The 19,755-nt window shown below is 53.7% G+C and overlaps 1 protein-coding gene across 1 annotated transcript; it reads right to left on the bottom strand.

Moving 5' to 3' along the window:
• Nucleotides 1-220: 220 nt before the first annotated feature.
• On the bottom strand, nt 221-19,683 carry P3H1 (prolyl 3-hydroxylase 1). Its single transcript, XM_046023538.1, has 15 exons — nt 19,153-19,683; nt 15,890-16,042; nt 13,274-13,463; nt 12,877-13,008; nt 11,829-11,968; nt 6,941-7,030; nt 6,605-6,657; nt 6,302-6,423; nt 4,645-4,772; nt 4,378-4,473; nt 3,845-3,995; nt 2,047-2,164; nt 1,635-1,710; nt 1,280-1,420; nt 221-879 (listed from the first exon to the last, which is right to left on the bottom strand). Exons 1-15 carry the CDS (start codon nt 19,615-19,617, stop codon nt 727-729), a joined length of 2,208 nt encoding a protein of 735 aa, XP_045879494.1. The 5' UTR covers nt 19,618-19,683; the 3' UTR covers nt 221-726.
• Nucleotides 19,684-19,755: the final 72 nt, after the last annotated feature.

Genomic DNA, 19,755 nt, shown 5'->3' with positions numbered 1-19,755 from the left:
CCCGAACTCGGCAACGCACAGCATCTCCAGCCCGGGAGGGGAGATGGGCTTGCGGCCAGAGGGGCAGAACCTTCACTTGTGATCTGTCTCCCAGAGGTGTGTGTTCTCCTGGGGCCCACGGCCTCCAAGGCCGGACAGCGGAACGGGACCGACTCGGGGGGTGAAATGCCAGAGCACTGCTGACCGGCCAGGGGCTGCCAGCGAGGAATTAGTCATAATCCCCGCCCTCCATCCAGAGCATTCCAGCTGACAGAGTCACCTCCGATCCCGAATCCACCCAGAAGGGGCGCCAAGTGAGCACTGGGGTCCCCATTCTACAGACAAGTCTGAAGCACCGGGGGTTCCGTGCGGGCCCGAGGCTGTGCAGGCTGCGGTGAGAGTGGGCCGGCAGGTGGCCGTACTCCTACTCTCTGAACCAACTCCTGAGTAAAAAACCACAAATCATTTATTCTTTGGTTGTCTACACAGACACTTAAATACTGTAGTGCTGTCACTCGGCTGCCCGTCCAGGCCCCCAGGGGCGGCTCTGGCCTGTGTCCTGAGCCCTCAGCTGGGTCCAGAGGCGAGAAGGCCGTCCCGCCATGTCCACTCCGGGAGCGGTAGCACCGTGCAGACGGCCACGAGCAGGGTCCTGCTGGCTGGGCGGCAGACACGCAGCCCCCGGGGGCCAGCCGATGGAGGACACAGTTCCTCAAGGTGGGTCCGCTCACAGCGAGCCGGACGCTGTCAGAGCTCATCTTTGTGTCCCACCTCACCGCTGGACAGAGGGGTCTCTGGCTTGGGGGGCCCCTCCTGGGCCTCCTGGGGCTGCTCCTGGGAGAGGTCCGTCTCCTCCGGGCTGAAGAGCACCTTCACCAGGTCATCCGCCTGCACTCGGTCCTGCAAGGACAGACCCCTGCCTATTCAGAGAGGCCTCCGGACCAGGCGCTCAGCTCCGCTTGGGTGCTGCTTCCTGGGAGCAACAAGTTCTTCCTCCATGGCCTCCAAGCTCCTCTGCTTCCCGGCAGGTCCTCCTCTCCGGGCAGACAGCTGAGGTGCTGCCCAACCAGGCGGCCCAGTGCCGGCACCATTCCCCATCTCGGCACCGCACCCCGGAGCCCCATTTCCAAGTACAGGACAAGGGCCAGAGAGGACAAGGATATGGGACCGGGGGAGTCTCTGTGGACACCAGGCCCGGTGTTCCTCTGGTGTCTAAGCCGCTGGCAGCAAGACTGGGGGAGGGGAAGGCAGAAGTGGGGCCCTTCCAGGGGCAGATCCCAGTGCCACTGAGGGCTCTCACCCGCTCACTGTGCCGCGCGTCCAACGTGAACCACAGGGCGATGGCACAGCGCTGCCCTCTGGTGACAGCCTTCACCCCGTGCGGGTTCTCCGTGCCTGAAGAGAATCCCACGGCCCTCCCGCACTGGGGCTGCACCTCTGCCTGAAGGAGACACAAAGCAGGGGGGACACAGGAGACGGTAAGCTGCCTTCAGAGGGGACACGGGATCATTAGGGTCTGGAGAGAAAAGGCGGCCAGTCAGAGGAGCGAGCGACATAGCTCAGAACCCCCAAGGTTTGAGGAGCAAGGCCTGGCCACTCTGCCCACGGCACTGTGAGGGTTTGTCTCCCAGGGGCAGGCATGAGGGCACACTCACCGTCACTGTCTTGGCATCTAGTTCAGTGAAGTAGAATGCTCCTCCGTCGAAGTCCCCATTTAGATAAAGAATGGCACTAGGAACGACAGACACGGTCTTGCCATGGGCCTCCCCGCGCCCCCCTCCCCGACAGTCCACAGCTCCCATGCCCGTGCCTCCAGGTGCTCTCCTCCAGCAGCTGGACGGGGCCTGCCACGGGAAGGGTCTTCCCACCACGCCACCCTCACTCCAGAAAATCCACTGTCCTTGTCACACCGCACCGGAATGACTCCCTTTCTGTCCAACCTTCTAGCCAGAGGGCGTGGGGATGGGGACTGGGTTCTGGGGACAGCTGGTCCCACACCTGTGTGTGTGTGTGTTGGGGACGGGGCAAGGCGCAGGGGACTGGGAGCCTCAGAGGAACGGCTGGCACCTGTAGTCCCGGAAGGTGTAGGCGGGGGGCTCCTTGATGCACACGAGGGCCTCGGCATTCAGGATGCAGTTGTCCACGTGGACTGGATGGCTACTGTCCTTCCTCTCAGCCTGTGCCTCTGGGGCCAAGGTAATGCACGTTAGCGTAGGAACACCTCAGGAGACACCATAGCTCTCTTGTTGGCATGGGGTGGGGGGGCGGGGTGCTTCCCAAAATGCGCCTGGGTCTGTGGGAATGGCCAGTGAACTATGGCGTCTCCGGCTAAGCCATCAGCCCGCGGGTCAGGACGAATCTGCAGGCTTCCCAGGAAGGTTCTGGGTGGGGCAGGCAGGGCTGTGAGGCTCTAAGTGAGGGCGGGTTCTGGTCTGAGCAGCACGACCTCGGCTTTCTGGCTCGCATTTATAAACCAGGAACCCCAGGGAGGTGAAGCTGAGCGGTCAGGAGGGTGGCCAGAAGCAGGGCCTGGCGAGACTCGCAGTGCAGCGGGAGACGAGGTGGGGACGGCGTGAAGGGGAACGGACAGGAGCAAAGGTAAGCAATTCGCTTCCGCAGGGCTCCGCGGGGGAAGCCATGCAGGAGGAAGGCCGTGAAAGGGCACAGACAGCGTGTACTGCGTAACACCAGGCAAGCCTCTGATGGCCCCTTGATGGCGATGATGCCATCGCCCCTTGAGCGGGCCGTGGCACCGTCAAGTCACGGTAGAGCCCTCCTATTTGTCCCCTCCGGTCCGGCCAGGTGCCAGGCCCGTCCTTCCACCTCCTCCATCTCCCTCACCTGCTCTCTCCTCTCTACTCCCACCGCCACTGGCCAGGTCCGGGCCTTTGTCCTTGCCCAGGTGGCTCACCGCTGATCAGCTTCCCTCCCTCGGGCTTGATGTACACCCTCCAAACCTCTCGCCACAAAGCAGCAGAACTAACCTTGGCAACACAGAGGTCTCACCGAGTCCTTCCTGCTTGAGGACCCTTCCCGGCTTCCCACTGCCCAGCCCCCACCTGGAGAGGCTGGGGCACGTGGGGGGGGGTGTCTGACACATTCCTTTGGGTGTGTCCAGATTTTGAGAGAACGCCAAACCTTCTGGGGGCCGTCAAGCCCTCTCATTTCTGCCACCTAGTGGCGTATCAGTGCCAGGGCCCGTGAAGGCAAGGGCATGACATCCAGCTGTGGGCCACGTGCAACCCATGGGGCGGTGGCCACACCTCACCCTCCTCAGGACAGCCAAAGGGACTGCAAGAGAGGGAGAGTGGACGAGGAAGGACCTCGACTCGGCTCTGAGTTGTGAAAGTCCATCTCTCACGGTTTGGTATTGAGCGGTTTGTGACAGAGAACCCGCCACATCGCTCATGACTGGTCCAGATACCTGGAGGCCCAAGAGCATCGCTGAGACCCAGTGGCCTACAGGGTGAAAACACACTCCAGAATGTAGGTCTCCACAGCTTAGCTTCTGAAAGCCTTCTGATGCTCCCAACTTCAACCCCACACCCCAAAAATGGCCACTTTCTTAGTCCCCACCACCAGGCTGCCCAGTGCCCGCCCTTCTTTGTATGTGCTGTTCTTTCTGGCTTGGACATTCTCTCATCACCTGGACACTCCACCAGTTCTATTTATCCTGTACAACAGTTACCACCTCCTCCAGGAAGTCCTCCTGACTCCCTCGTGGGCTGACTAGAACTTCCTCCACTGCACTGATCGCACGGGGTTGCCACATTCTGTGTTGGTTCCTCAGCTAAGATGAAAAGGACCGTATCCTGTGCCTTTCCATGTCCTCAGCACCCGTGCCAGGGACGGAGAGAAGGCCCACCTTCAATGGCGGTGCGGCACACCAGGTGGGAGTAGGAGAAGTAGAGAGGGGTGTCCAGGCGGAAGTAGGACTCCATGACACGCCGCACCTTCTCGGTCACGTTGTAGTACAGGTGGGCGCTCTGCAGCGGAACTTTCCCTTCCTGTCCCAACTGCCAAGGAGACCAGCGGTCAGCCGCCCCGAACGCCCAGCTGTGGGCCAACAGAACCCGCTGAGGCATTGCCCCCCACCCCCCCGCCTCTGCTCCCATGCACAACAGCCCTCCCGTGTTACACCTGCCCCTCCTCCATGCTTCTCTTTGTGGGCAGAAAGCACTCGACATCAGTCTTGTCTCACCTGCCTCACTTTGATCACACTTGCTTTACCAGCCAGGATGCAAAAGTCAACCTCCCTCAACTTAATTCATCCCCCTCCGTGGCTGCTGGAATGCACCAGCAGACACCTTCACCTTTCTGACCCCCGAATGCCCCCCAAAGCCTGAGCCTCCCCTCTCCCCGTTCCCCACACTCTAGAGTGCTGAGAATTGATTCTACCTTAAGGGCTTTGAAGACCGTGACGCCATAGAACTTCTCACTGGGCGTGTGTGGGGAGGTCTGACCCCGGTAGCCATCTCCCGAGGTCGCTGCCGCCTGCAAGGCCCAAAACACAAGGGGGCTTAGCCAGGGCAGCTGAGGGCCCACAGAGATGGTCGCCAGTGAGAGAGGTGGTCGCTGGTGTGTGGCAAGGGGCAGGCGAGCTCAGCGCCCGGAGGCACTTGGTGAATGGGAGGCTTGGCCCTGGGGAGAAGGGGCCTCTCTTACGTTGGTCAGTCTCTGCAGCTCCCGGCACTCGTCTGCGGAGATTACACCGTCCATCACCACCCTCTGAGAGCCATTCAGGACTCTGGAGTTCATGGTGAGACTGATGCCTTCGTAGAGTAGGGGGCCACCTGCAGTGCAACGACAAGACTGGGCTGAGTCCAGCAGCAGCTCTGTCCAGACACTCTCCATTGAATGGGAATAGAAACTCCCATTGTTTCCAGGTCACCAGAGAAACTTCCTGTTCAGTCACTTCCAAAGTGGCCCACAGGACAGCACCTGGAGCTGACAAGGTGGGAGACCACGCCCTGGTCCTAGCTCCCTTCCAGAATAGTCATTGGCTCTTGGGCCTCCGCCAATTGCTGAGGAAACATCACCAATAAATTCTTTAAAAACCCTGAGCTCCAGAATCAGAAAGGAAGGGGTTTGACTCCTGAATCCTCCATCTGTTAGCTGTCTGACCTCAGCAAATTACTTAACCTCCCTGAGCTTTCCTCTCCTCATCTGTAAGATAGCAGCTACCTCCTGAGATGGGTGCTTGTTTGACATAAAAAGCAATGAAGCGAGTTAAACGCTCAGCACAGTGCTGGGCACACGGGAGAGGCTCAGAATCTTAGCTGCCATCGCACCAGTCGCCAGCAGCCCTTATTTCAAACGAGGACCTCCATCTGCCCAGCCCACCTCCCCCAGAGAAGAGAAACAACGGTGAAAGCTGCCTGAAAACCAAGGAATGCGGGACAAATTCTTTTCAAGGGTTCATCTTGTTAAATTAACCACCATTCATTTAAGCAACGGTGGAATGAAGGCCAACCTTCTCTTCCGTTTCTTATGGTGTCCCTCTGTGCTGGACCTGCTGGAGGAGACTCAGCTCAGCTCCGCCTACTTACTAAGGCCACGGTGGGCGCCAGGCCCTGCCCAAGAGAGGTGAGGGTTTCACACCTGAAGACAGCACCTCTCCCAGCAAGGATGCAAGCACAGAGAAAGCTGCTGTGGAAGTTCCAGAGAAAGAGGGAGGGGATCCCCCTGACTGGGAGATGAAGCAAGGCTTCATGCGCAGAGGCAATGGGAGGGTATAGGGAGGAAGGATAGGCATGAGCTTGGCCTGGGGGCAGATGGGCCCAAAGAGCAGGAGCATCTCTGGGCAGATGAACAGAAGGTAGAAGCAGGTGGTTAGAGGGGCAGGCAGGGCGGGTTGGGGCCAGGCCTCCGTGTTTGGAAGCCTGTTCTAGCCACCGCAAGGGAAGGGGAAGCACAGATCAAGGAGGGACAGGAGGGCAGACAGCAGGTGCAGTGGTGGGCAGGGGGGCTGTGGGGGGGGCCCCTGCAGCAACGGGAAGAGGAGAGGCTTGGGGAGAGAGGCGAGGAAAAGCAGTCTCAGTGCAGCTTGGAGTGGGCAGACCGGGGGAAGAGACCTCCGATTTGGAGGCTTGAGGATGTGGGGAGATGGATGAGGTTTGTGTTAGAACTGCAGCGAGCTAAACTAGCGTTGCTGTGACCCAGGAATCCTACATCTTCACCGGAGGCCAATCTCAGTGCCTTCTCCGGGTGGAAGCCCCGGGGGAGTCAGGAAGGGAGCTGGGCGAGGCCAAGCCTGCTCCTGGGGCCGGCCAGCTAGCACGGGGATGCCTGCCTTGCAGACGCCGGAGCTCTGTCCTCTCACCTTCCCGCGTCAGCCGGCTCACATCCAGCGACTCCTTGGTCTTCTCCTCCACCAGGGTCTCAATCTCCTTCATCAGGTTTCCGATCTCCTGGGAGATGCGGACGGCCGTTTCCCGCTCGGACCTGTGCGCACAGCCGCTCTGAGGACTGCGTTCTAGGGTCACCCTGGCTCCCTCCCCAGCTTCCCAGCCTGGACTGCCCCCCCCCAACCCCCGCTTCCAGGAGTGCACATCTGCCTGGGCTCAGGAGGCCTCAGGTGCTCCATCAAGCTGCTCTGGCCATGCAGCCTCTTCAAGGTCCTCACTTTTGTTTCTCTTGCAATCTTTTGGGAATCACCTCTTCTGGAGTCCATGAATCCTAAAAGCAGATCAGGAGGAAAATCAATGCGGTAGGGTGACCCGCTTCATCTTCTGAGTCTCTGCGCACAGACCTGGGCCTCCGGGAGAATCCGCCTTATCAGCCGCCTCCTCGCAGGAGAGAAAGTGAGTCCCCAAACCGGAGTCACCTCTGGCTGCCCAGAACTCCCCTCCCTCTTCCTCTGCCTCTCGTCCACGGGTTTTACAGATCCCGTGTCTGGCTCAAGCCTCCAAACGGAGCTACACAGCCAGCCCCCGCCCCCCACTCCCGCAGCCGGGCTCACCGGATCCACGAAGGGAATTCCGAAGACATCGTATGCGAAGAAGAGTAGCTCTTTCTCGAGCAGGCTGCGCTGGCGGTACTCCCGGGCACTCTGAGAAAACCGAGTGGAAGGGATGTCCTGGAATTCAGCCCTGTTAACTCTGGCTAGGGGGGAGCCCCACGTTCTGGGCTATTGCTCCCAGTGTGACCTGAGCTTCCTCTCCCACCCCCACTACTGTGTCTGTTCTCCAGTGCGGGACAGCAGCCTCACCCCTGCGCTAAGGGTAGCTCTGGCCTGGCACTAGCAACACCTCTGAGGGTGACCTAACCCCCCACCGTGTCCCCCATGAATCTCCTAGACAGGAGAGCTGAGGCTCTCAGAAGACGTGGAAATAGTCCTCAAAGAAGGAGCATTCTTTCTTGACTTGCATAAGGGTTCAAGGCAGAGGCGGGAGACCTAGGGTTTGGGTGACCCATGTGTTATTCACTGAACCTTCTCAGCCACCTCTGACATTGACACTGTGCTCCTCGTCTTACAGATGGAGACACGGGGGGGCAGGGGGCATAGCTGACGCTACAGGAAAGGGACAAAGCCCAGGTGCTTTTTCATTAGGCCCCCTGCCTCCCCTGAGACTCTGAACAGACTGGACGGGCCCCTCCTGGAGTTGGGCTGCGGCATCTGGAGCCACTGGCCCAGGCCCTCTGGCCCTTCCCACACATGCTCAAAGGTAGGGCTGACCCAGGGCTGGGAGACTAAGTACCTTTTGGGGCCACAGCTCTCCCTAGGTGCCCTGCTAGTCTCCAAGCAGCAGGAGGAGGAAAGAAAAGGAAAAGACATCATCAGTTGAAATAAAAGATGAAGGCAGTAAGGAAAATGTTAGCAAAACCTCAGTGAGTCCTACGTCATCTAGCATATTTACCCAACAGGGAGATAAAAATTTTCTCCTAAAGTGTGTAAGTGATTCACCGAGTGCTAGACACCACGCTTGGGGCGTTCTCTCGTTAAACCCTCTCCCACAGTCCTGAGGCAGCTGCCCACGTTTATTTGCTCGGCACTGATTCATGGAGTAGGAGCTACGAGCTGGGAACTGCGCCAGCCCCGAGACAACGCGGGGAGGGACTGGGTTGCCACTCTCAGCCACAGGCCACCATGCAAGCTGATGGACCAACTCCTGGAGCCTGGATGTTTTCATCTCTAAAATGGGAGAATAGCGTCCCCTACCACGGCCCCTGTGGGGAGGAAATGAGATGATGGGGGTTGAACCACACAACCTGTAGATTGGGACAAGGCTCTACGAGTACTAGTTACTTTCTTTCCCGAAGGACGGTTCCAGTTAAAAGTGGTTTATTTTCCCTCTCTGCCCCAATTCACTGCTATGACCATAAAGTGTGGGATAGCGGGGGAGGCTCTTAACTCAGCAAGCCAGAGAGACAGCAAGAAGTGCCTTCTCAAAGGCAGACTGTCGCTATCTAGTGGCCAAAGAGGACAACTACAAGGTAATGTCCTCACAGGCGGGGAGAGGGCTGGATCATTTCCTTCCAGAGCTGGGAAGGCAGAACCTGGGTCTTTCCCTTCGGGGCAGGTTGTGATGACAGTCGAATGAAATAAAATAGAAACTATGGAAGAATTCTGTAGGCGAGATTCCCCACACATGTGAAAGGTGGCTATGCTCAATAGCAAACTCAGAAAACAACCACACCGCAAAGTGGACTACTGCCCCATCCGCTACCTCCTTCTCTCGGCGAACAGAGGAGAGCTTAGCCCCAGGGGCTGGAGTACAGTCAGGGCAGACCTATGACGAAAGCATCCTGTGCCCCCTGTGTGGTCCTGAGCTGGGTGAGCAACACCATGTCTGCATCTCCCAAACAGGAGACTCGTGTCTCATTAGACACGAAGAGGGAGGTGTGAACCCCCCACCATTCTGCCAAGGCCATCTCCTACCCCACCTAGTCAGTTCCCCCCTCCAGCCAGTGTTCCCCCCTCCACCACCCAGTGGCTCCCCTTGGTACCGCCGCAGCAGCCCTGCATTGGTCTCCCCGCTTCTAGCTCCTTCCCGTTCTGAGCCTTGCACACCTGGCTCAGCCACTGCTTAAAACCCTTTGAGCGCCCACCACTGCCTGCCTTATGGACAGAGACCAAAGCCCTTGCAGGGCACTCAAGACCCTTCCAAATCTGACCCTCCCGGGTCTCATCTCCTGTAACTCCTCATATCAGCTTGCAGGTAAATAGGACAATTTCCCAGGCCGTCTGCACATGCTGTCCTGCATCTCAGAGGCCCTCCGTTGCCTCATTCACCACCTGAAGGCTTTTAAAACCAAAGGCCAACAGCGTTTCCCCTTGCAAAGCCTCCCATGGCTTGCCAGTCAGTCGATTTCTTCCTTCCTCCACTCCAGCTGGCCTCCATGGCCACTCTCGGATTCACTACAGTACTCTCCAAGGTCTGGATTGCGTCCCCTCCTGCATCATTAGTCCCTGAGGTGCGCTTTAGATGGCACTCAAAAAGACATGAAGGCCATGCCCGTATAGCTAAAAGAGATCCACAAAGTATCAACAGACATCAATAGAAACAGTCTGGTCTCCCTCCCCACCCTGACCTGTAGGCCTGAGCCTCAGGGGTAAGACGAGGCACAGTTTCTTATCAATCTGTCCACAGAGTTGAGGACTTAAAAGGTCCATATGTATTTTAAAAAACATAAGTAGGATAGAACAGAATTATAGTTCTAGATTTTTTTTTTCTTTACCTACAGTAGTAACACAGAGACCATCTCACACTGGTGCGTAGTAATCAACTCACGCAATTGTCTTGCGCACCACGGAATGGATCTACTGCAATTCACTTAGCCGGTTCCCAAACGGGTGGCATTTAGCTTGCTTCGATTGGTTGCTGTCAGGAGAAAGGTTCTGACACGTGTCCGGGGACACTTGCCTTCCCATCCTTGTGCAATACTGCTCACTGTGATGCTCGCCGGCGGCACAACTGCCGGTTAGGGCGCCTGGGTGGCTCAGTGGGTTAAGCCTCTGCCTTCAGCTCAGGTCATGATCTCAGGGACCTGGGTCCTGCATCGGGCTCTCTGCTCGCCAGGGAGCCTGCTTCCTTCCCTCTCTACCTGCCTCTCTGCCTACTTGTGATCTCTCTGTCAAATAAATTAAAAATTTAAAAAAATTATTAAAAAAAAAAAAAAGAACTGCCGGTTAAACGAATGGTCCAACTCACAGTCCCACGAGCAGCGTGGGAGTGCGTCCGCTCCTGCACCCACATCTGTCCCAAATACTTGTCACATAAACGAATGGGCTGCCTCTAATTATCTCTAGTTACCATATTTTTCCTCTGCCAAATGAAAACCGGGTCTAAAGCTACATTTTTACATAGAAGATAGGCAGGGTGTGAGAGCGGCTGGCAGGACCCGGGTGACTGAGGCTCACCTTCCTCTCATTCACAGTCTCCTGTTCTGATGTCAGGGATCACTGTGGCCATGTTAGGCCGCCCCTCCCCCCCCCCCCCCCATTCCAGGAGGTGGTTGAGGTCAGAGGCAAGGAAACCTGTCGCTGGCTACTTGTGTACCATCAGCAAGACGTCCCGGCTGCTGCCTGTCCACACAACTCTCAGGACACACTCGGACCACGCCTGTTGGCTTACAAAGTGCATTTCTATGTCATTTAACCCTGATGCTCATCTTTTGTTGAAGAAAGAAGAAGAATCATATTCCCATTCTATAGAGGGAGAAACTGAGACTCAGAGGCATAGTACAGGGTGCCTGAGATCCCCCACAACCACATGCGGAAGATCACACAACCTCGTATGCACAGGAGCCATGGCTTGGGCCCACACCCGTGACTTCAAATCCAACTCACTGTTCTAGGTTCAAGAAGGAGAGGGTCTAGTGTCTGCGTAAGCCGTATGTACAAATACCGTTGTTCGTAGTATCATATTTCACTAAGTTAAAAAACAGAACTTTTCATGTTTTTTTTTTTTTAAAGATTTTATTTATTTATTTGACAGACAGAGATCACAAGTAGGCAGAGAGGCAGGCAGAGAGAGGAAGGGAAGCAGGCTCCCCGCTGAGCAGAGAGCCCGATGTGGGGCTCGATCCCAGGACCCTGGGATCATGACCCGAGCTGAAGGCAGAGGCTTTAACCCACTGAGCCACCCAGGTGCCCCAGAACTTTTCATGTTTTTAACTACAAAAAATAATTTGTAAGGGTGTCTGGGTGGCTCAGTGGGTTAAGCCTCTGCCTTCGGCTCAGGTCATGATCTCAGGGTCCTGGCGTTTAGCCCCGCATAGCTCTCTGCTCAGCAGGGAGCCTGCTTCCCCCCTCTCTCTCTGCCTGCCTTTCTGCCTACTTGTGATCTCTCTCTCTCTGTCAAAAAAGTAACTAAAATCTTTAAAAAAAATTTGTAATTCCGCTGAAGGGAATTTAGAAAACATAAATGAGCAAAATACAAAAAAATCACCCATATTCCACCACCTAGAAAAAACCACTGTCAGTGCGTTTCACTTTGGTCACTGGGTCTGCTTGGGAACTGAACTGGGAGTGGTGCTGAGGGAGGGAGAGCTCCTAGAAGGGACAGGGAGGAAACAGGGGCAAGGAAACGGGTGAGTGAAAAAAGAATTTAGCTGGCAGTAAAAAAATGATAGCTCTTGGCCAAATGGTATCAAATTTCAAAGCAGAGGTGCTGTGAAAGGGGGGAAAGGAGTAGCTTGCACTGCGGTTCTGTTTTTCCTTTACGACTCAAGACAGCAGACTTCAGGACCCCAACGGTGGGACTAAGGCTGCTCCCCGGTTCCTGAGTGACAAGTGTGTCAGGCCACTTCTGCCTGGCCCCGCCCCCTGCCTAAGCACTGCCAACCCATCCCCCCACCTTCCACCGTCTGGTCTGGGCTCCGCTGCCCTAACACAAGTCTCTCACCTCACGGGGGCCAATAGATCTGGCTGCTTCTTCTCCAAGCATGGCTGTATAGTAGGCCAGATTCTGGTTCATCACCTCGTCGTTGGGGAAGAAGAGGAGATAGGTCTTGGCACATTCGATAGCCTGCGTATAATTCCCAACTGCAAAGCCAAAGAGACATGGCTGAGAAGAGAGCGTCCGATCCTGGGTGCCAGGAACCACTGTCTCGAGTCTCAGCACAGCCCAAGACGGCGATGACACGGGTGTCACTGTGGTCCTGCTACCCACCATAGCTGCCTGATCTGAGGGAGAAGTTCTAGAAGAGTGAGAAGGATAGGAATTACATGAACACAGAAGGCAGAACTGACGTAAGGAACGCAGGGTCCTCTGGCCTGCCTACTACTGGACGCCCATATCTTTACAATTTCACAATTTACAATTAAACACTGGCCTCCTACTAGACCCATTTCAGGAAGGGCCCCATCTCCCTACCTTGTTTTCCCCACAGATTTTCAGGAGATGGGGACACTACAACAGCAAGTGGCCTCTTCCACTGAGCGAGCAGAGCTCACTCGCATGTGTTGTCTCAACTCAACAATAAACACCTCACACTCTCGAATATGCAGCGATGCTTAGCATACAGTCAGAACTCGGTAAGCACCTGCTGACTTGTTGCTGGTTTGGGTCCCCGCAGCCCCCCACCCAGAGCATCAGCGCTGTCCTGGGACGAGGGGCTGGAAAATGTCCCAGGAGCTGGTTTAAACAGTAGTACACCCTTGCCTTTGGTCTAACTGAACTCAGATGCAGAGTCAGATTATCGGTGTTCTAGAAGGGACGGGAGAGAGGTCTTAGGTCTCCGTCTCCCAGCTCTCTGGGTTGCTGGCATCGGCTGCTGGGGCCAGTGGCTTGTCACAAAGCAGGCAGGGGTTACCTGGCACCGTGCCTCTCGGAGTTCCAGGTCACAGTGAGAAGCCAAACACGCTGATATGCACAGCACCCAACAGCCCTGCCTCCCTTTCTTTTGGCCTCCTGCTGGAAAGTGGCAGAGACGGAAGAAAGTAGGCCTTACTGTTATAGTAGGCGAATTGCAGATAATTATAATGTGATGGAAGGAAGTCTTCAAAGGGCTTCTCTCGGCTTGGGTGGGAAGCCAGCTCCGTGACGCAGTTCTGCTTACAGCTAAGGACCTGGATGTAATGATCTGAAAGGAAGCAAAGACAGGGAATAACCATCAGGTCGATCTTCAGGATGCAAATTCTGGGGGAGGGGAGCAAATTCAAGTACAAGGAATTTTCAGTGGGATTCCCAGATGTACTAAATTTAGGTTTGAGGTGGTACTGTCTGCACGTGGCCCCGGGAGCCCAGGCTAGCAGCGGAGGGCAGGTGTGGACAGGTGTGGGGGGCAGGGATAGGGGTACAGGAGCGGGGAGGGGAGCAGGCACGCAGGGCTGGTTGTGGCCATGCACCTGCTATGGCCTGGAAGAGGTCTGCGTTGTACTCCAGGTAGTTGTAGCCATCATAGTCGTAGGGCCCCTCACACAGGGCCCGGCACTCCGCATCAGCCACCAAGTACTCTCGCAGCGCTGCCTCCAGATGGGCCACGGCTTCGTGCGGCTGCTCCTCCGAATAGAGCCGCACTCCCAGCCGGAACTCGTGCTACTGGGAGGAAGGTGGACTCAACTGCCTGCCCGCACACAACCTAGGCCCTCACTTCCCAACCCCCACAGCCTGCCCCTGCGTCCTCACGGCCTGTCTGTCTGTCTCCGGTGAGGGTTAGGGATGGAAAAGGGTGGCCACTGCCTAGTGAAGGCCTTCTGTAAATGGTCTCCACAGGTTTCTCTGGAAACTCAAAAGCATTAAACTCAATCTAGATAAAAGATACATGGGAGTCCAATGTAATTTTCTTGTACTTCTGTAGGGATAAGAGTGTTCAAAATAAAAGTTTAATTAAAAAGAACTCTCAGGGGCACCTGGGTGGCTCAGTGGGTTGAACCTCTGCCTTCGGCTCAGGTCATGATCTCGGGATCCTGGGATCGAGTCCCACATCGGGCTCTCTGCTCAGCAGGGAGCCTGCTTCCCTCTCTCTCTCTCTGCCTGCCTCTCTATCTACTTGTGATCTCTCTCTGTCAAATAAATAAATAAAATCTTTAAAAAAAAAAAAAAAAAGAACTCTCAGATGCTAGAATGAGGTCTGTGCTGATAGGAGCAGTCCTTCCAGCATAAGGGGGAATTAGAACTGCCACTGATTACAGAATGGGTTTTGTTATCTGTAGGACACAGCCTCTATCCTTGTGAACATAACCATTTCCGTTTGTCACAGAATCACTTAAAAATGCTGTGTGTGACTGTGTAATGTACTAGATGTACACAATCCATGTTTTAAAAAAAAGATTTTATTTTTTTATTTATTTGACAGATAGAGATTTCAAGTAGGCAGAGAGGCAGACAGAGAGAGAGAGAAGCAGGCTCCCCTGCTGAGCAGAGAGCCTGACTCGGGGCTTGATCCCAGGACCCTGAGATCATGACTCGAGCCTAAGGCAGAGACTTTAACCCACTGAGCCACCCAGGTGCCACGACTTTTTTTTTTTTTAATAGTCTCCACAGCCAGCATGGAGCCCAACAGGGGCCTGAACTCAGGACCCTGAGATCAAGACCAGAGTTGAGATCAAGTGTCTGGCGCTTAACGGACTAAACCACCCAGGCGCCCCAACACAATTTACTTTTTAAAGTCATTTTGAGGGACACTTGGGTGGCTCAGCCAATTAAGCGGCTGCCTTTAGCTCAGGTCATGGTCCCAGAGTCCTGGGATCAAGACCCGCGTAGGGATCCCTGCTCATCAGGGAGTCTGCCTCTCCCTCTCCCTTTGCCTGCTGTTTCCTCTGCTTGTGCTCTCTGTCAAATAAATAAATAAAAATCTTAAAGAAAAGTCATTTAGATATTATTTGTTTCTGATATCTCTACTTCCAAACTATTAAAACTTACGAGAACATAAGCTCTTTATAAAATGCCATATCATCACAGACAAAATCTCTCTTGGAACATAGACTTCTGCTAAACAGAGTAAGAACACTGAGGACCGCTGTACCACTTATAGTAGTGAAAGCAAAAACCTACACAGTACATTAATCCAATTATGCATAGAATGGACTATCATGCAGGCATTAAAAATTGTATCTTCAGGGCACCTGGGTGGCTCAGTTGTTAAGCGTCTGCTTCAGCTCAGGTCATGATCCCAGAGTCCTGGGATCGAGCCCCACGTTGGGCTCCCTGCTCTGCGGGAAACCTGCTTCTCCCTCTCCCACTCCCTCTACCTGTGTTCTCTCTCTCGCTGTCTCTCTCTGTGAAGTAAATAAAATCTTTAAAAAACTGTATTTTTAAAGAAAATCTGAAGATATGAGAGAAGACTCATGATATAGTGTTAGTTTAGAGGATGATGAAAAATACATACACAATATGACACCAAATTAGTGTCAATGTGACACCAAAATTAAGATCTAGAAGAGTTTTAAAAAATAGGCCATAATAGGGATACGTGGGTGGTTCAGTTAAGCATCTACCTTCAGCTCAGGTCATGATCCCAGGGTCCTAGGATCAAGTTCTGTATCGGGCTCTTTGCTCAGCAGGGAGCCTGCTTCTCCCTCTGTCTACCTCTCTTTCTCTCTCTCTGACAAATAAATAAAATCTTTTTTAAAAGGCCAAAATATGAACTACTGGTTTTCTTAATGCAGCAGTATTACAGATGATCACTTTCTGTTTTATATTTATCTGCATTTTTCTATAGTGTTGTACAATGAATGTCTACTACTTCTATAATCAGAAAACAAGCTCAGGGCACCTGGGTGGCTCAGTAGGTGGGCCGCTGCCTTCGGCTCAGGTCATGATCTCAGGGTCCTGGAATCGAGTCCCATGTCAGGCTCTCTGCTCCGTGGGGAGCCTGCTTCCCCCCCTCTCTCTGCCTGCCTCTCTGCCTACTTGTGATCTCTGTGTGTCAAATAAATAAATAAAATCTTAAAGAAAAAGAAAACAAGCCTAGTAAATATCACTTGAATAAAAAGAGAATGAGGGGACAAAGGTTTTTTCACCATATGGGGTTTGGACTCAAGATCCTTGAAGTCAGCTTCCTTCACTCCAGACATGGTTTGGTAATAGTCTAGGTTCTGCCTCATTTCCATGTGTTCAGGATTGCCCACGAAGAAGGTGTGTGCTGCTGCTACGGCTTTCTCCAACTTGTTGATCTAAGAATAAGACACAAAACCATAAGCCTCACCTCCAAACCCTGAAGGTTTGTGTTCAAATGAGCAGTCTATAGTAAACAGGAAATCCCAGCCTTCCTGAGCCTTCCACTCCCCAGTTTGCTCCAGACCTTGCCAGCCCCAGAAAACACACCTATTGCAGGAACTACATACAAGAAATCAGGAGCACAGGGTCCTGAGCAGAATTTCAGCCATTTCCCAAATCAGGCTTAGCAATTTTCCAAATCATAGGAGGTAAACTTTCAACAGTGTAAACATTCTATTTTTAAACAAAGGTCATATTGTTGGGAGGAACGCTATGGAAGACTGACTGCCCAAATAATATATTCTCAAGATTCAGAAGTGGCAACTGAGCCACTGAAAAAAGTCTAAGGCTTTAAGAATTTAGAAATAGGGAGGAAAGAGCAGTTAATGATTAGACTGTGCCTAAGGATTTCCCTAGAAGATACTTTTTTTTTTGCATAAAATATAATCAAGTGTTTTTGACACATTCAAGGAAAAGATGGATGGGTGATGGAAAAATCCTAAGGTCTTATACAAAATCAGGATATGGCATCTTCTGACTCAAAGCCCAGGGCTCATGAGGTTAAAGCAAGTGGTTATATTTGCAATGGCATGGATGGAACCAGGGGGTATTATGCTAAGCAAAATAAGTCAATCAGAGAAAGACAATTATCATATGATCTCGCCGATATGAGGAATTGGAGAAATAAGACAGAGGATCCTAGGGGAAGGGAGGGAAAAATGAAACAAGATGAAACCAGAGAGGGAGACAAATCGTAAGAGACTCTTAATCTCAGGACACAGACTGAGGGTTGCTGGAGGAGAGGGGGCTGGGAGAGATGGGGTGGCTGGGTGATGGACACTGGGGAGGGTATGTGCTACGGTGAGTGCTATGAATGTGTGTGCTATGAATTGTGTAAGACTGATGATTGACAGACCTGGAACCCTGTACCCCTGGAACAAATAATACATTATATGTTAATTAAAAAGGAAAAAAACCACAAGCGGTTATGAAATCTGAGGAGAAAAAAGTGTCCCACACGCCACAAACACCTCAGCAATGGACTCCAGCCTATCAATGTTACACGGGTCCTTTAGGTAGAAGCCAAAATAAATCACTGATATCTAATGATTAAAATGGGCTTAAGTGTCAGACAGACCTGTGACAAAGCTAGGTTTAACTAGTCACTTTCTGGGGCTTTAGATACTTAAAGCTTACTCTTTAAATTGAGTTCCCTAATCTGCCATCTGGAGCTAAAGCACTCACTGCCTCACAGGCTTGTTGGTAATGTTAAAACGAGGCAATAGACATGCAGCTTCTAACACCTGGTCCTGGGCGCCTACAAGTGCACAACGAATCTTAGCTGGTATTACTAATAAGCTAAGAATTTTTTCCTTTTCCTTTTTCCATCAGTACTAGTAAATGCATGCTAAACAAGGAGTCAGCCCTGGCTTTGACCCTAGAATAGCTAGGTCATCATCATCAATAATCCCCATCTCTGTACCTGTTTTGTTAACTGTGCAATTAGAAATCCTCACAAGTCTGTCTCTTTCATGGATTTATTCTCCTGCCCTTATCTTTGTGCATTGCTCATGCATTTCCCTGGTCTCTTCCACTTCCTCTCTGCACCCCAGTCCTTCTTTACTCCCTAAGTACCGAGGCACCAAATTTTCTTCTCTCAAACGGACAACCAGCTCATCTCTTAATGGTTAGCCCTGCCACCACTTTCTCCTTCTCCCAAGGCTTATTCCACATTCCAGAACTAGCATTCTAAAAGCTGAGTCTGACACAGGCTCCTGAAGCCTGTAGAACTCTCTTAGCAGTCTGGCCTCACTTTACCTGGAATAGCCATCCTTCCTCTCCTGTAGTGATATTTGGGATCGACTTCAGTTGTCACCTCTTCTTTCAGTCTCCCTTGTTTCTCTGAGACGAAGCTAGATTCTCCCTCCTTTGTGCTCCCACAGCCTATGTACACACTCTTTTAATAGCCTTTTCTACAGCGATTCTTACTAGGGAAGTGATATAAGACAAAACAATATAAAGTCAAGTGTTTTAATGACCTGTACAAGAATTGGAATGTAGCAGGTATTCAGGAAACGTTAGTCAAAGAATCTGAGAGCGTGCTGTTAAGTGACAAGACCAAAGACATGACCCACGTGTTTTGGTCTCAAATACGGTACTTTTCCCAGTAACAAGGAGGAATGTAAGCAAACTGTGTAAGCAAAATGCTTGTGCAGAGGCGGAAGTCTGTGGTCCCCACGGTTCCCTAAGTCTCTCTTTAGATGGAACTGAAAGTCTGTTAAGCTATGGATGTAACAATATGCAACACAGCTCCTTCTTCCTACCGCCCCCCCCCCCCCCCAGTAAAATGGGGCTAATAATAGCACTTACCTTACAGGACATTGACAGATCTGGGCAAATAAATCAATAAACACAAAGTACTTAAAATAGTGCCTGGAAGTATGTGCTGGTTATCGTCACCATGGCCATCACCATCATCACCATCATGCATGCCAGGGGCACTCCAAATCTATGTAGGCACTTGGACTAAGCCACTCTGGAGTTCCCTAAAAATACTCATTTTCTTTGAAAACCTGACAATAGCTGGAGGGTCCTGCTACAGGGAGTGGCTAGACAGCCCCTACTGGCGACGTGGCAACCTCACGTCCTGAAAGAGCTGCTGGACTCGGGCAGCAGGAAAAGCATCACTGAACAGCGAACCGGAAGGAAGATACTGTAGAAAGGTCCTAGCTTCTCACTCGGACACTTTCAATGAAATCTGGATGAGAGACCCAAGCTGCCGCTTTAGTTACCTCTAGGAGGCCTCCCCAGGAACACAAGGCCAAGTTTTGCTAGGTCCATGCCTTAATCCCAAGCTGGACCTTTGGGGTTATCATCTGCCTATGCGAACCGGGCGAAGCAGGTCTCCCAGCAGGGTCCCTGTTTTCCTCGGGTCCGAGGAGAGGTCTCCGGCCAGGAGGCTACCTTCCCTGTCCGCGGAGAAGGACCCGGCCCCCCAAGTTCGCCCGGGTCATCTGCAACCGCGCCCAGAAGGATCCCCGCCGCCCAGGCCCCCACAGGTCTGCACCTTGAAGTAGGCGACCTGCAGGTAGTTGTAGGGGCTCCGCTTGCGGAACTCCAGCTCCAGCTCCTCGCTGAGCGACTGGGAGGCCGGCGGCCCGAGGCAGCGGCGCAGGCAGGCGGCGCGGCGCAGCAGGCCCCCAAAGAACCGCAGGTCGTGCAGGGCGTTGGCTCCCGAAGACTGCGCCGGGCTCGGGGACGAGCCGGGGTCCAGCTCCCACGGGAGGTCGGCGGCACAGCGGGTGCGGCAGCGCAGGCGGAGGGCGCGCAGGGCGGCCCGCGAACGCAGCGCCCGCTCCATGCTCAGTACCACTCCCGCCCAGTCTCCCCGCGCGTAGGCCGCGGTCCCCTCCGCGAAGAGCAGGTCAGGCGCCGCCATGTCCCACCCCGCCTCGGACTCGACCTCGGCCCGGGAGGCGGTGGCGGCGACGGCCAGCAGTGTGGTCAGCAGCCTCAAAGCGCGTGCAGCCATTGCCTCCCCTGACCTAACGGGCCAGCCAGCCACCCGCCACGGAGGCCGGAGTCCCACCCCCGAGGAGTCCTGCTCACCCCGCCCCGTCCCGCCCCGTCCCGCCCCGCCCCTGAGCGGAGCCCCGCCCCCGCTGCCAGG

The sequence above is a fragment of the Meles meles genome, chromosome 1 (assembly GCF_922984935.1).
Source record: "Meles meles chromosome 1, mMelMel3.1 paternal haplotype, whole genome shotgun sequence".
In the NCBI taxonomy this organism is placed as follows: domain Eukaryota; kingdom Metazoa; phylum Chordata; class Mammalia; order Carnivora; family Mustelidae; genus Meles; species Meles meles.
Note: the sequence above shows the minus strand (reverse complement) of the source record. Positions and strands in the feature narration are given on the sequence as shown.

What these genes read in the sequence shown, in the direction of transcription:
- P3H1 (XM_046023538.1), bottom strand. Translation starts at nt 19,617, where the DNA reads ATGGCTGCACGCGCTTTGAGGCTGCTGACCACACTGCTGGCCGTCGCC. An exon ending in CCTCTTCCAGGCCATAGCAG is followed by an intron (nt 13,009 to 13,273) that starts GTGCATGGCCAC and finishes GCTTCCTTTCAG; the next exon opens with ATCATTACATCCAGGTCCTT. An exon ending in GAGCCGGCTGACGCGGGAAG is followed by an intron (nt 4,773 to 6,301) that starts GTGAGAGGACAG and finishes GTTGCACTGCAG; the next exon opens with GTGGCCCCCTACTCTACGAA.